Source organism: Sus scrofa, chromosome 8 (assembly GCF_000003025.6).
Source record: "Sus scrofa isolate TJ Tabasco breed Duroc chromosome 8, Sscrofa11.1, whole genome shotgun sequence".
Classification (NCBI taxonomy): Eukaryota; Metazoa; Chordata; class Mammalia; order Artiodactyla; family Suidae; genus Sus; species Sus scrofa.
The window spans coordinates 19,589,590-19,606,662 of NC_010450.4; the positions used below are offsets into that span (position 1 = coordinate 19,589,590).

Sequence of the window (17,073 nt, forward strand, 5' to 3'; positions counted from 1 at the left end):
GAACTGTAGTTGATTTACAATATCGTGTTTCAGGTATACTGCAAAATGATTCTCTCTCTCTCCCTCTCTCTCCATATACACACACACATATATTCTTTTTTGGATTCTTTTCCATTATAGGTTATTATAAGGTATTTATAGAGTTGATAAATTAATATATTAATAAGTTCCCTGTGCTATATAGTAGGTTCTTGTTGGTTATCTATCAACTTTTTTTTTTTTGTCTTTTGTTTTTTTAGGGCTGTACTGCGGCATGTGGAGGTTCCCAGGCTAGGGGTCTAATCGGAGCTGTTGCTGCCGGCCTATGCCAGCCACTCATCTGCGATCTGCACCACAGCTCACGGCAATGCCGGATCCTTAACCCACTGAGAAAGGCCAGGGATCGAACCAGCATCCTCGTGGATGCTAGTCAGGTTCGTTAACCACTGAGCCACGATGGAAACTCCCTCAACTCTCTTTTTTCGATTAATCACACACCACGAATACCTGTCCCTGGCAGTCAGAAGCTCATTCTTCCTAAAGTTTCAGGAGTATTGCATTCTATAGCAGTGCCATTTTTTCAACCAGTTCTCTATTTTTAGAGTCTCAGGTTGCTTCCAGTGCTCTTGCAAGAGCCAGCAACCCAGCAATAAACATCCTTGCACATCTCCCTCTGCTCACCTGTTGGGATGGAATGGATAAGAACCCCGCTTTCCACCAGGAGCCTGGAGATCTCATTTTGGATTTTCCCCTCGCATGGTGGAGAGAAGAATCCATCCTACCCAGCCATTAGACAGGGTAAGAACCTTCCCCGTGGACTCCGCATGCACGGCAGCACTCAGATGGAGTTGCAAAAGAAATCCTACTCCTGATGCTTATTCATAGATCTACCTTTAAACACATCCTCATCTCAGCTGTCCCTCTGTGCACATTCTGAGCAAAGCAACATGAACATTTTGTTTACGATTCATTTGAGCTTCACCTGCTCTGCCAAACACATAACAAAGATGATGTGTTTTGCCTGGGTACCCACAGACCTTGGGCTTTGTGGGCTCAGGGGAGAGAAGAGACTCCAAACCAGAGGAAACTCCAAATGAAGCACTTGCCCTTCTGACTTCTGGCACAGCAACCATTAGCGGGAGTGTCTGGGCAACTGTGATTTTTGCGGGGGATAAGGAACAGGAGGGGATCTTTCCTAAAGCCCAACTCCTTAGCAAACACACCAAAAAACTTTGCAGGTTGAAAGGAGGCAGGCTGCAAAGCCTTCATTACTTCTTTTACCTGTTAAAAATCTTAACTCCCCCCACCTAAATATCACCTATCAGTATTTCCTCTGAAAAAGAATCTAGACAATTTTCTGCACTAGTGAATATAATAATAAAGTAATAATAGTTGTCAAGGACAACTGCTGTTTTGCACATTCTTTAAAGTTCGAATTCCAAATGTGGCACAAAATCAAAGCTCCAATGTCACTGGTGATATTGCAAAACTGGCAATTTAAAAATCCGTTTAATGAAACTGTTAATTTCGCCCATCTGGTTTAGCATATGCATTTTTTTTTCTCTCGTCGATCTGTAACTAAAAAACATGCCTTGTTTATGGAGATTGATGGTGTAATGAAACACAAACAAACGAAATAGAAGTAGGAGGGCTTTTCCCACTTTTCTTTTTCCAGCACCAGAAGCTGAAGAAACAAAAGGCACCACGGCCATTAATTAACTCTCACTCTCTTCCAAGCAGCACAGCATTGTTTATTTTGCTCTCTGCTTTTTTTTTTTTTTTCCCAGCAATACCATAAGGTCACCATTTGTGTCCTTATCGTTAAAAGCGGCAAGCAGCAGAAAGTGGGAAGGTAGCCGCCTTCTGAGGGAGCTGAGCTGCATCTGGCTGAGAATTTAGGAGAAAGGCAGACGCTTCCCGAACGTGAGTGGAACGGAGGCATCCACAGAAAGTCATTTTTAGTTTCAAGCTTCCAAAATGTGTCATGCAGCCAGAGTAGACGTTTGAAAGGGAGGGAGAAAAAATGTGAGAGAAAACACCATTTAACCAGAAAAGGAAAGCTCTGTACCAAGTTTACACACTTAAAAAAACATAGCACTTTCCCCATGCGCTTCCTGATCTGTGAGCCCCACTTGGCTCCCGACACCCAAAGAGGCGGCTTGTGTCTCTTTCAAAAGTGAATTATTTGTGCTTTTCTGTGCAGTGCACACTGTCTGCTTTTCTACATAAGGTTTTTCTCCTGCCCTCCGAGCCCCCCCCCCCCCTCCTTCCTTTTCCCTGTTCTCTCTCTGGGTGTATGTTTTTAAAACTATAATGTATCTTTCTTTTCTTTTTTTTTTTTTTAGGACTGCACCTTCGGCATATGAAGTTCCCAGGCTAGGGGGCGAATAGGAGCTGTAGCCGCCAGCCTACACCATAGCCACAGCCACGCCAGATCCGAGAGCATCTGTAACCTACACCACAGCTCATGGCAATGCCAGATCCTGAACCCACTGACGGAGACCAGGGATCGAACCTGCATCCTCATGGATCCTAGTCAGATTCGTTTCCTCTAAGCTACGACGGGAACTCCTAATGCATGCTTTCTTAAATAAAAAAATAAGATAATGGTCCTTCGATGAACAACAGTGAACACAGCTCTTAAAGGACACAGTACCCTGACATGACTAAGTAACATCATTGTGCTTCTATTTTTTTCCATGCTCCGTGTTTTATTAAGTATGTATGTATGTATATATGTATTGCTTTTTAGGGCCGAACTTGCGGCACATGGAAATTCCCAGGCCAGGGGAGAACTGGAGCTGTAGTCGCTGGCCTTCGCCACAGCCACAGCAACACAGGATCTGAGCCTTGTCTTCGACCTACACCACAGCTCACAGCGATGCCAGATCCTTAACCCACTGAGCAAGGCCAGGGATCGAACTTGCACCCTCATGGATACTAGTCAGATTCGTTTCCGCTGAGCCACGACGGGAACTCCCATGCTCTGCATTTTAGCCTCCAAATAAACACCGCCGTTGTTGGCACAACTAAGAAGAGTTAGTCACAAGCTAGCGTGACAGTAGGGCGGCCAGCAAGCCCTGGGCATGCTGTGTAGAGGAATGCCCCCTGCGCTCAGCCCTCCAAAGCCTGGGGCGGGAGTCAGGCTGTGGCTTCAAAGGAGCCATGGGGATGGTGTCAGCCCAGGGAGGAGAGGCCAGCCTCAGACCTGGCCTCCTCCCGGGAACCACTAGCTGGCAGTCCTCAGCCTTTCCGTGGTCAGTCTGCAGCTCCCAGGGGCTCAGAGTGCCCGGTCCAGCATGAAGGCGGAAAGGGAGTAAACAGTTCTGGCCCCTGGGCAGATGTCTGGAGGGGCATGCTGGCCCGCTCACCCATCTCGCTTCCCTCGCTGCCTTGAGTCTCCCCACCCCCGTGGCTCTGTGACCTTTCTCACCCCTTCCCACCATCACCAGCTCCTGGGCCCAGAGTCCTGGCTGGCACTTCCCTGCCGCAGCCTCTTCCCAGCCAGTCCCCACCCCCTCTTTGCCCTGAGGCCAGAGCCCATTCAAAGAGTTTCTGTATCCAAAGTGTTCTGTTTTGACAAGAAAGGTGTGACAGGAGAATAAAGGAAACAGCCAGCATCCCTCTTAAAGAATGAAAGGACGTGCGTAGGAAAATTCCCCCATCTCAGCATTAGCAAAAGCCCCCGTGCTAATAGGGCCACGTCTCTGCTCTGACAGGAGCCATTTTCCTAGAGAATCAGAGGTTCCCAAGGAAACACGGCAGAGATGGACCCATCAGAACGGTCTCCCTGAAGTCTGGACCATGGGTCTCGTGTCGGAGGTCCCTTCACCCCAGCATCTGGACAGCGGTGGACTTTAGAACTGAGCATCACAGGAAATCAGGACGCAGAGCAGTGGTCCCGGAATGCGGGGGCAGGAAGGCTGTCCCATTTGCATGCACGGCAGCCGGAGGCTCCAGGAGCACTACCGTCTTTAATTCAAGTCCTGTGATACTTCCGAGTGGGAACCGCCAGGGGACACAGCTGCATTTTATACCACGGTAGCACATCAGCTGTCACCATGTAAGAAGCCTCCCTCTTGCGTACCCTCTGGCACTTGGTAGAGAGGCAGGTGGGGGCCAATCTGCCCTTTTCATTACGGCCTGGGGCAATGCCTGCAGGTACGCAAAACATGGGTGCCAAGTTGGGTCTGCATGGACTTTAGGGCCATTTCACGTCTGGACACCTGTATGCCTCAGCACCAAGGTTACAGATGTTTGAAAGCAAGAACCCCAGGGCTGTATTTGGGAGTTCTTTTATAACAGCCGTGCACTGACTAAGAAGGATTCTGGTCTTTTTGTTGTTGTTGTTGTTGACAAAGCAGAGTTGGAAGACAGCATCCTGGCTGCCCTGGAAAACATGGTATTTGCAAAAGTGTTTTCAGAGCCAGGATGGCAGCTCCTGATGGGAAGCAGACGAGGAAAGCAGGAGAGAAAGGAGAAAACATAGAGAAAAGGCAAATAAGCCTACGGCCTCCATCGGTCTGGATGGGTGTCATGGTGTGGCTAGTGCCAACCCTGAACGTGTATCTCTGAAAGTCAAATTCCTTGTTCCTTCAGTGATTCACAGACCCCCCCCCCCCAAAGATGTTTTGTTTTTTTCCTTTTTACGGCCGCACCCATGGCATGTGGATGTTCCCAGGCTAGGGGGCGCATCGGAGCACCACAGCCACAGCAATGTGGGATCCACACTACATTGCGACCTATGCTGCGATTTATGGCAACCCCAGATCCTTAACCCACTGAGTGAGGAAGGCCAGGGATCGAAGCTGCATCCTCATGGATACTAGTTGGGTTTGTGACCACTGAGCTGCAACCAGAAGTCCCCGAAGGTGTTTTGAGTACCTACAATGAGTTCACTTATTCATTTGGAGCAGGTTCAGTGGCTCAACAAATACTTACTGAGGGTCTTCAAAGGAAACCGAGATTCTGTTGCTGTCTTTGAAGACATCTGAGCTTCCCTGTGGCATCAGACAGGCAAATCGATCCTGTGATGTGGTAGTGACAGGACCTGATAAGGGGGCACCTACCAAATGGCAAGGAGGGTGCAGGAGATGGAGCCGTCCGCCTAGGGGGACAGGGAAGAGGATGTGCGGAGCCAGGGGTTGAGCGGGGACTTGAAGGCAGCTCACAGGAAGCTGAGAAGCGTGGGGAGCTGGGGTGTGTTCTTTGAGGGGGGTCGGGTCTTATGGAAGAAAGACTAATAACCATGCAGCTAACATACGCCCAGTACCACTGCGGACTCTGCGGGAGAACTGGAGGTAAAAGCGAGACACTTACATGCATGCTTGCAGACACTGGAGGAATTGGAAATGTGCGTGGGACATTTGCACTACCCTCAACAAGCTGTGATCGCTCGAGAAAGGGAGACACAGATAAGACCAAAGGGCTGTCCCACAGGTGAGACAAGCTCTGCTCGGGCCACTTTATCTCTCATATCCATAGGGTACCTTCCGGTCCATCACCCTCTTTCATAGACGCTGTCACTTTATGAGAGCATTGCATTCTCCATTCCTACGAAACCAGGTTTTGCTCTATATGTAAATTACAAACGTAAGTTATACCTCACCCCCAGGAGGTGCTCGGGGGCCCCCATGGCTACTGTCAAAGACCCAGAAAAATCACAAATGTTGGTGAGGATGTGGAGAAACTGGAACCTTTATACACTCTGCTGATGGGAAGGTGAGATGGTGCAGCCCGTCTGGAAAGCAGGATGATGGTTCCTCAAAAGATGAAACATAGACCTGCTGTATGATCCAGCCAGGCCACTTCTAATTATACAGACAGAAGAATTGAAAGCCAAGTCCTGGAGTTCCCGTCATGGCTCAGTGGTTAACGAATCTGACTAGGAACCATGAGGTTGTAGGTTCGATCCCTGGCCTTGCCCAGTGGGTAAAGGATCCGGTGTTGCCGTGAGCTGTGGTGTAGATCGCAGATGTGGCTGGGATCCCTCGTTGCTGTGGCTCTGGCATAGGGCGGTGGCTACAGCTCTGATTAGACCCCTAGCCTGGGAACCTTCATCTGCCACGGGAGCAGCTCTAGAAATGGCAAAAAGCCCAAAAGCCCCCCCCCCAAAAGAAAGGCAAGTCCTGAAGAGATACTTGTACACCAGGTTCACAGCTGCACTACTCACAATAGCCAAGGGGGGAGCACTTCAAGGGTCCATCAAGAAATAAATGAATAAGCAAAATGTGGAATCTGCAAACAATGGACTGTTATTCAGGCCATTCACAGAGTTCCCATGTGGGCAGCGGAAACGAGGCTGCAGGTTTGACCCCTGGTCTTGCTCTGTGGGTTGAGGATCCTGTGTTACTGTGAGCTGTGGTATGGGTCACAGATGAGGCTCGGATGCCAAGTTGCTGTGGCTGAGGCGTAGGCCGGCAGCTGTAGCTCTGATTCAGCCCCTAGCCTGGGACCTTCCACAGACCGTGGTTGCGGCCCTAAAAAACAGAAAATTAAAAAAAAAAAAAAAAAAAAAAAAAAAAAAAAAAAGAAAGGGCATTCGGATGCAGGCTACACTATGGATGAACTTTGAGGACTTGAGGCTCAGTGAAATAAGCCAGTCACAAAAAGACAAATAAGGAGCAATGCACTCTATGAGGGACCTAGAACTGTCAAGTTGGTAGATACGGGAAGTAGAATGGGGGTCGCCAGGGACCGGGGGGTGGGGGCAGGATGGCGAGTTATGGTTTAATGAGTTCAGAGAACGTACTTAACGCTACCAAAGAGTAAACTTAGAAAGGGTTACGACGGGGAATGTTTGTTCTGCGCATTTTACCACAGATTTTTTTAAAAAGGAGTTCTCATTGTGGCTCAGTGGAAGCGAATCTGACTAGTATCCATGAGGATGCAAGTTCGATCCCTGGCCTCGCTCAGTGGGTTAAGGATCCAGTGCTGCCTCAAGCTGTGGCGGAAGTTGCAGATGCAGCTCGAATCTGGTGTGGCTGTGGCTGTGGCTGTGGCCTCCGCTGCAGCTCCAATTCGACCGCTAGCCTGGAAACTTCCATATGCCGCAGGTGTCGGCCTAAAAAAGCAGAAAATAAAAAAGTAAATGAAAAAAATTACAGTCCTGCAAAGAGTGAAGGTGTACCGATTTGGCGATTCTCTTTTGTAAGTAGAAAAACAGAGTTTCATCTTTTGAGAACAACTAGAAGGCAGTGACCATTCCTGACTCACTGGGCAAGATGCAGAGATATCCGACTGGTTGCTGAGGAAGCCCCAGCTTCTGACTTCACACTCCCTGCCACGTTCTGGCATTGTTGGCTTTGAGCAAGAGCAGATGATCCATCTAAAATCTCACAGGTTTGGGGGAAAACGCTCAAGTCTAAAACATACGTGCGTAGCGGGCTGGCAGTGGTGTTGGCCGGATACGTGAGACGATGCTGCCAAGAAAACAGAGAGTCTGTCGCAAAGAACCAGAAACTACACACCATTGTCTCACACTGTCATATGCATATTTTTAATGTCGGAAAAAAATAATCCTACCAATAAATTCCCTTTGCGGAAATGACAGGAGCTGTTTTTCTTTGCCTTTAGCCTAAGTAACTCATTCAAAACACGGCCCCATCTTTGCTCTATCCTGGCTCACAGGGGCCCCTTCTTCAATACTTGTCTGGTGAATGAATGACTGGAAGCCTGCCTGTGAGGTGAATGACAAAGAAGTCACACGGTTACAGGCCACATCTCTGTTACGGCACCTACGCACTTCCTACAGCAGGAATTCCGAGCAGCCTGCATCCGATCCTTGAGCCCCTTCCTGTAGCTCATCTCAGATACGAGACCCATAATATGATGGGGACATTCTAGGAACGTCTACTAGCCAACAGGACCGAACAGGGCAGGCCCGCTTCAGAAAACACGATGCAAACATAGTTCCTATTAACTAGAGTGGTCAGATCCCTGCAAAACCAGTGAGACCCTCACAGAGGGGCCACGAATACACACACAGTCACACCAGTCTGACTAGTCTTTTTTTTCCCTCCCCCTTACGGCTGCACCTGCGGCATATGGAGGTTCCCAGGCTAGGGGTCGAATCAGAGCCGCAGCTGCCAGCCTACGCCACAGCCGCAGCAACGCCAGATCCGAGCCACATCTGTGGCCTACACCACAGCTCACAGCAACAACGGATCCTTAACCCGCTGAGCCGCAACAGGAACTCCCTGACGCCTCTCCTTTTTACAGGAGCCCAAAGTAAAATAAGTAAATAAGGTAAACGCTCTCTCTCTTTTTTTAACCCACAATTTACAAAATCAATTTTTCTGCATTTCTTTCAGGATTGTTAGAAACCGGGTACAGGGAAGGACACCAACCTCTCTCCGGGGTGAGCCAGTAGGACGCTATGACTACCCCGCACAAGCGCAGTGTGCCAGGCAGAGATGCATTTTAATGAAGAGTGGAAGCTCTACTGCCAGAAGCCTCCCCAGTCCCAGAGCGGGAGCCGGAGCTGGGGCGGCGGGCAGGGGGTGGGGGGGAGGCGATGTCAACTAGAAGAATGGGTACCAGGACCAAAAGCAGAATGGAATGGGGCCTGAGGTCAGTTTTGGAGATTTGCCCCCCACCACCACCGCCACCGCCTGCTTCTCATCCCCAGGAAATGGCAGAAAGAGGCAGGATGCAGGTGGCTGAGCGCCCCGGGAGGCAGAGGCCCCTCTGGGTACGTGCCTTGGCGCTGACCTAAGCAGACTTGGCATCACAAAGACTGGACTGGCTGGTTGGGCACCAGCAGAGCCTAAAGTGACAAACCTGGCTCTTAGCCCCCCTCTCCCACCAGAGATGGGGCCCCACAAACCTAACAGAGGTCAGTGGAATGTATTTCTGTTGCAGACACAGGTCCGCGCACCCCGCCCAAACAAATCTTAAGGTATGGGGGCTCGTGATTTGGATTTTTAAATTAGCTCCCTTTCCAGCTCCCCCATGGAGAATAAAATCATTCTGAATTCTTATAAACAAAACTTCTGAGCTGGGGAAATAACACAAAAACGTTCTTTATTAAGAGGATTTGCTCTAAAAAGAATGTTTTGTGAAAATGATTTACTCCTGTTCCCAATCAGCACAACTATATTTAAATACATCTGGTAAGACCAGCTTTGAGGTGGATGTGGTCTCAGCCTACACTTGCCAATATGCATCTCCCTCTTGTGTCCACCTGTCTTTGGGGGTGGCTCCACCACCTCCCAGAAGACCCACGAAAACCTGGGAATTGTCTCTGCAGGGGAATAAGAGTATAACACTTATACGGCAGTGATTCTCAACCGGGGGCGACTGGGCCTCCTTGGGAACACTTGGCAATGTCTGGAGACACTTTTGGTTGTCACACTTAAAAGGGGGGGTCAAGGGAGGGGAGGGAGTGGTGTTGACGTTTCGTGAGTAGAGATCAGAAATGCAGCTAAACATTCTACGATGCACAGGACAGTCCCTCATCACACCGAATTATCCAGTCTGAAATGTCAGGAGTGTCAAGGTCAAGAAACGCTGCTTACATGTACTTTACTGAGCGCTGATACTCTCCTGAGTCTCAGTGAACTTAACCCAACACAAGGGGGAGAGAGAGAGAGAGAGAGAGAGAGAGAGACTATTATCATTCCCATTTTGCAGATGAGAAAACTGAGGCTCAGAGAAATGAAGTAGCTTGCCCAAGATCATACAGCTGGTAAGTGCTAAGTTACAATTGGAACCAGGTCCCCTGGCTGCAGAGGCTATGCTGAGACCCGACTCCACATGGCCTCCCTTGTCAGGACCCTGGCAGTGATGAAGTCCCTCAGAGCCAACCCTGTTATATGCTTTGGCTCCGGCTCCATCCTTCTGCCCCATCCAGGCCTGCATCCTCTCCTCCCTGGACCACGCAATGGACTAGTTCCTGCTTCCAGCTCTGCATCCTCTAGTTCATCTCCCCCAATCTCCTGTTGCTTCCAAGAGTGACCTCAAAAACCTAAATCTAATCACACCTCTGCCCCTTACTTGAAATCCTTCCACAGGTCACATACGAGGTAAAGCCAAAAATTCTCAGGATAGAGTCTGAGCTTGAGTTGGAGTCAGCACTCTCCAGGCCCTCTCCTGCTTCCCAAACCCCCTGCATGTCATTAAAAATGCTGTGCCATCCCCACCTCTCTGTCTCTACTCTGCCTGCAATACTCACCCTCACCTTGCTTATCTGGCAGACACCAACCGACCCATCAAGAATCAATCCCAGTGTCACCTCCTCCAGGAAGTCTTCCTTAAACACTCTAGACTTCCAAGTAGAACTGACCCCTCACTTCTTTGTGTCTCTGCCCATGTCTCCCATAGCTTCTATTTTTAAAAAATGCATTACCATTTCTCTTTGCTTTCAAGTCTGCCCTTCAAGGGCAGGGACCTTGGGTTATTTTCCTTATCTCTGAAGTCTAGCCAAGGCACTGAGTGGTCACTCAGCAAAGAGCAAATGAACCAAAGATGAAATAGCTTGTAGGGCTTGAATTCCTTCAAGATGGTGAAGCACTACTTGGAAGAGAATCTATTCCACTGGATACGGCGGTTCTTAGGAAGTTCTTGTATGAAGTCAGTCTCTGCGTTGCCCTAACTCCAGGGTCTGGTCATGTGGCCCAGGAATTGCATAGGCTGCCACTCACCCTAAGACAGCTCTCATCACCTTCCTCACCATTCCCTTCCCCAGGCGGAACGCCTCCAGCTTCTCTCCTTTTCCTAACAGACATCATTTCAGAGTCCCTCGTGGTCCTCCCGTGCGTACTTAATTACTAAGCAAACCTAACTTGCAATGGACTTCTCGAGAAGCCATCCACATTTGGAAAGTATACACAGATTCTTGAGAGGCTGCTTAAAGTGGACTTCAAAGCACGGGTCCCAAGTTCAAGTGCCTGAGGGCCCAGACACATGAGGCCTATGAATGAAGCAGGCAGGAGATGCTCAAAGAGAGGCAGCGGGGGCTGCGGATGGACAGAGCACGCCTGGGCCAACCGCCCACCTCTGGGATTGCGACCCCTCAGGAACGGGGGGCCCAGGGTTGCCAGATCTTTTAACTTTTTCCAGAAAAAAATGTGCATTTTCATACAAGTTTTTAGATAATGCTAACTAATTTTAATGGACAGCAATGTGTAGGTTGAGGCAATCACATTTGGGGGCCAGCTCTTGCTGCCAGCTGTTTTGCGTGTTGCCTTGGCTTTAAGTAAAGAACTGCTCAAGGAGTTCCCGTTGGGGCTCAGTGGTTAACGAATCCGACTAGGAACCATGAGGCTGTGGGTTCGATCCCTGGCCTTGCCCAGTGGGTTAAGGATCCAGCGTTGCCGTGAGCTGTGGTGTGGGTCACAGACGCAGCTCGGATCCAGTGTTGCTGTGGCTCTGGCGTAGGCCAGTGGTTACAGCTCTGATTCGACCCCTAGCCTGGAAACCTCCATATGCCGTGGGAGTGGCTCAAGAAAAGGCAAAAAAAAAAAAAAAAGAACTGCTCAAGTGATTCCTAAACCTAAGTTTCTGTATTTGGTGTTGGAAATGTGCACAGATATACTGAAAGCTGTGGACATACAAGGGCAGAATTTAAATCTGAAATTAAGCTGGAACACTAGGGTTAAAAATAACTTTGAGGCATAAATCACCAACGAGGCTGAGGGTAGGCAGAAAACCAAGGACCTTTCTAACCAGCGTCCAAAGGCGAGGCACCGACCCAATTACCTGTCACCAACCCCATCTCCAGCAAGGCCTGGAACAAGCTCCGGTGCCTGGCTCTCAGCTCCTTCTCCCAGGGGAAGGCTCTGCACGTCGAGGGCCTCCCGTATCTGCGCTGCAGGTCCAGGTAGGAATTCCGGAGGCCGCCTACGGGCAAGGGTAACATAAGACACCGTTCCTCTTATTTTTAAAAGCCAAAGTCCCACCTCTTTAAACCCCTTCTTTTAAGAGGAACTAGAAGTCAAAGGTCAGACTTAACGTTACTGGAGGTTGGTTTGGTTCAGGTGCGTCAGGGATTTGAAATTGGCTACCCTGCCTCTACCCTTCAGGTCACAAATTCAAAGCCAAGTCCGAGGGACGTGTGCCAACGTTGCTGATAGCTGTTGAATAATTCTACAGAATGAGCAGCTGGCCTCGGACTGGTCCCCAGGAGGCCAATATCTAGGCCATTTTGTTGGCAGCGTGAGCCGAGGAGCGAAGCACAGGGACCCCCAGGGAGGCCAGGCAGTAGAAGATGTTAGAAAAATCTCCCCAATGCCACCAAACGGATCAGCATGCAAGACTGGCCTTCCGACTCCGGGTATCTCTCCTGAAATTACATCAGCTATCAAAATCAGTTTCTTTCCTGTCTGCAATATTACTATTCCTATACACCTTCCCCCTCTTCTGACAGCATCATATTTTCTGGATGATTCAGCGGTGAGAGCGACAGCTGGGGGAATAGTAGAGCCTCTTCTTAAACTGCGGAAGAGTGGCCTTTCTACGCTCACCCATCACCATCTCTAATCGCTTCCTAGGACCGTTCAATGTGAACCCTATATCAGAATGGGGTGTGTCCAAAACGCAGCCCTCCCTCCACGGCCTGGAACGGGGAGTTCGGGCTCTGGAGATGTTGAGCTATTTAAGCAGGATTCAAACACTCAATTCACTTTTGCTGATGGCAAAGGGCCCATAGGAATTTCGCTCTCAGAAGGAACATATGTGACTAACTCTAGTGCCACCATATCATGCAAGAAGATCTATCGCCAGAGAAATTTACAAGTGCTAGATCCAAGCTGGAACACTGGAAGACAGGATGGGATGAATTGTATTTTATTTGATTTATTTATTTTTTGTCTTTTCTAGGGCCGCTCCCGCGGCATGTGGAGGTTCCCAGGCTAGGGGTCTAATTGGAGCTGTAGCCACCGGCCTATGCCAGAGCCACAGCAACGTGGGATCCAAGCCCCGTCTGGAACCTACACCACAGCTCAGGGCATCACCGGATTGTTTAACCCACTGAGCGAGGCCAGGGATCGAACCCTTGACCTCATGGTTCCTAGTCGGATTCGTTAACCACGGCACCACAAGGGGAACTCCAGGATGGGATGAATTTTAGAGCAGATACATTCTCCGTGTGAATGAGAGGATGTCTGTGCAAATATGGGCAGGCATGAAAGCGGTCTGTTTGCACTTCATTCCTTCTGTTGAAGAATTACCCATGTCTTCCGGAATGAGTCAATTTCAAGGATTCAAAAAATAAAAGCCAGCGCCAAACAACAAAGTCATTGTTCAACGTTTCTGAAAGCTAATATTCAGATATTAATGGTCCAAGACAAAAGTGCACCGATGGGGAAACATTTCTAATGATTAATTTATTTTCCAATTCATTTCTATTTTCTTAGACTGGCCCGAGATCCCATTACGGATGGGGATAATGTAATTTGAGGCTCAAAACACTCGCATTTATATTCTTAAACTAAATTACGGCTGGTTGAAGCTACAAGGCAGGTTTGGGTTCTTGCTGGTGGGTGGGCCCGTTGGGATCCAGGTGGAAGGTATGTATACTTTCATTTGCATCCATCTGGGGAGGTCACACTTGTCCCCATTGGTCAAGACACATATGTTCTATTTCAACCCCTTAGAAAGAAGCCAAAGGTGTTGATACAAAGGCCCAGAGCTAAAAACGGCTCACCTGAGGCTCAATACTTACATGCTTCTGGCCTCCCGCTCCCCTGCTGTACGGTGGATGTATACACAGACACAATTTCTTGAACCTCTCCACATCTTTCATAATATAACTTGATTTGCTCAGCAAGTTGCTTCTCAAGGAGGGGATTGAAAATCTACAAGCAGGCAAGAAAACAGAATGAACAACAACTGTTATCAAACCCCCATGGATGCCTATGAGGTGACGGTCAAATGGATTTCCTTCCCCCACTGATATCAGCAGGTGGCCTGTTTGTACACAGGTCATCTGCTCTAGATTCTCAAAGGAAGGGGTTGCTCGTAATTCAAGGACCGGCCGGCTCGGATCGCTTCCCTCCAGCTTCCTTTTGTGGCATCTCCTCTGCAGAGCTTCTTAAATGTCAGGATTTCCCAGGCACCGGGCCTCCATCCTCTTCTCCTCGCTGCTGCATGCTGTCCCCAGAAAACGACATTCATCTCCCCTGAGTTCCCAACAGACTCCACGTCTACCCGGGCTGTGCCTGCTGCCTGGAAGCCCTCCTCCCCCTTTCTTGTGCTTGGAAGGTTCTTGTTCAACCTCCAAGAGCCAGATCCAAGGTCATCACTTCAGGGCTGCCTCCCTAACAGCCCACCCCGCCCTCACATGTGGACTCACACAGAGGATCCCATCTGGGCCCTCCCAACACTGTGCTCAGGTCTGAACTAAAGCATGTACCCTATTCTTCTTCTTTTTGTGTGTGTGTGTGTCTTTTTAGGGCTGCACCAGCGGCATCTGGAGGTTCCCAGGCTAGGGCTCTAATTGGAGCTGTAGCCGCTGGCCTATGCCAGAGCCACACAAACACTAGATCCGAGCTGGGTCTGCAACCTACACCACAGCTCACGGCAACCCACTGAGCTGCCTTAACCCACTGAGCAAGGCCAGGGATCAAACCCGCAACCTCATGGTTCCTAGTCGGATGCGTTAACCACTGAGCCACGACAGGAACTCTAGGTACCCTATTCTTTCATGACTTATGTGTTTAAGATCCAGGCAGGGAATTCCTCATGAGCAGACGCCTTGTCTCAACTCAGTGGTTTTCAAAATGCAGGTTGTGATCCATTGGAGGGTCGTGAAATTACTTCAGCGGTGTGTAGCCAGCAGTGATTTTATTTTTTATAAAGCAGGACACAAAATATCAGAATACACTGAACTGTATCAACAATCTGTATTCTTAGAAAGGTTTGTTTTGTGTTTTTTACATATCAATATGTATATCTATGCATATGCATGTGATGTACGTACATGTGTATTTATATATATGTATGTATGTACTTCTCATGCTATTAATCTTGGATGTCCCAGCATCTTGCACAGAGCCTGGTACATACTAGGTGATTATTAAGTATCTGTTGCACAAATGAATACATGAATTTCACTTTTTTTCCTTTTACTGAAGTCTCTCAACAGGGGCTCTAAGGTGACCCATGGTGATAAGGTGCCCCCATTTTTCCTAATTGACTTTGCCTAGTGACTCCTGCTTTTCCCAGAACAAACCCCAGAAGGTCCCGGGAACGAAAAAATGTCCCTTTTTTAGGTATCCAGTGATCTTCCCAAGACACGAAAAGCAACCAAGTGAAGGTTCCTCTGTCCACCAGCCCCGCTGGAGCTGGCCTGGAGCTGGATGATTCCATTCTGTCTGTGAGTGGCTTTTTTTTTTTTTTTTCTTTTTTTTCTTTTTAAGGCTGCAACTGAAGCGGGTGGAAGTTCCCAGGCTAGGTAGGGGTCAAATTGGGGCTGCAGCTGCCCGCCTATGCCACAGCCGCAGCAATGCGGGATCCAAACCATGTCTGTGACCTACACCAGAACTCACTGCAAGGCCGGATCCCCAACCCACTGAGCGAGACCAGGGATCCAACCCGCATCCTCAGGGATGCTAGTCAGGTTTGTTACTGCTGAGCCACAGCAGCAACTCCCTGTGAGTGGCTTTTGGATATGAGAATTCAGTTCTGACTACAAAGCCCTATGTGACCTCTACCGCACCCCACAGCTCACCCACCCAGTGGGAGCCAAAGGCCCGCGTTTCTGGAGAGAGCAGCAAGCAGAGCCAAGATTCTAATTTGCTGGAATGTCTCCTCTTCTGATACTTTAAATAAGAGCGTATAAAAGAAGCTTTACCAAATAACTAAGATTCTCTCCTTTCATTAGCTTAATCACTGGATAGGCAACAGCCTGATAAAAATCTACTCTATAATTAAGCTACTAGTTATTAAAACAGAGGAAGTAAATGGTTTCCATTTTATGAGTACTAAATGAACCAAATGTTCACAGAAAATCTATTATCCCATTTGCTGGGGGGAAAGGCTCCATATTAATTATGTTTGTGACAGAGCTGATGGGAAGTCAGGCTTGGATAGATCTTTTGTTTGCACTGGACTGGGCTGAGTGTCCCCGAGCCACGTGCCCATCACCCACGAGCACTTGAAAACTCAAACTCCTTGGTCCCCACTGCCACCTCCCCCCCGCCACCACCCGGCTCCAGGGCTCACCTGAGCAGGGTGCAGAGCATGGAGACGATAGTACTTCAGGGGTCCAAAAAACCCTTCAATGCCGGCCACATACCTGCTCCCCCCAATAATGAAGTATCCATCGGTGTCATTATAATGGAAATCTTCACGGAAGCTAGAGACAAAGGATTAAGAGAATTTTGGGTCTGAACAGATTTTTTTAAAGACACTTTCATTGACTCTCCTTGACTTAAAAACCCCCAAATTTTCACAAACCCTTTACACCCCCCCTTTTTTTTTCCCAGAAAAATATCCTGTTTTACTATATTAAAAGGTTAACTACAGGAGTTCCTACAGTGGGGCAATAGGATCAGTGGCGTCCTGGGAGGCCTGGGACGCAGGTTCAATCCCAGGCCTGGCACAGTGGGTTAAGGATCTGGTGTTGCCTCAGCTGTGGCTTGGGTTGTAGCTGTGGCTCAGATCTGATTCCTGGCCTGGGAACTCTATATGCCACAGGGTGGCCAAAAAGACAAAAAAAAAAAAAAAAAAAAAGGTTGATTACAATTAGTCAAACAAACTCTCTTATTTAAAGGTTCAGGAGTTCCCATCGTGGTGCATCGGAAATAAATCCAACTAGGAACCATGAGCTTGCAGGTTTGATCCCTGGCCTCACTCAGTGGGTTAAGGATCCGGCACTGCCGTGTGCTGTGGTGTAGGTTGGAGATGCGGCTTGGATCTGGCGTTGCTGTGGCTGTGGTGTAGGTTGGCAGCTACAGCTCTGATTCGACCCCTAGCCTGGGAACCTCCATATGCTGCAGGTGCAGCCCTAAAAAAGACAAAAGACAAAAAAAAAAAAAAAGGTTCATTAGTACACCTTAAACATTCATGTCTACAACCACTGTTTTCTCCCCTCAGTGGCATTATTTTATTTTTTTTACAATCCATTTTTTATATTTTTTAAATTTAAGTACG

The 17,073-nt window shown here is 48.6% G+C and overlaps 1 protein-coding gene across 1 annotated transcript in view; it reads right to left on the minus strand.

Annotated features, from left to right (window-relative positions):
* Positions 1-17,073, minus strand: part of SEL1L3 (SEL1L family member 3) — a 115,334-nt gene that overhangs the window by 55,139 nt on the left and 43,122 nt on the right. Inside the window, 3 exon segments of the mRNA XM_021101079.1 lie at positions 11,680-11,820; positions 13,643-13,775; positions 16,144-16,276. Of these exon segments, the coding sequence (XP_020956738.1) occupies positions 11,680-11,820; positions 13,643-13,775; positions 16,144-16,276 (407 nt within the window).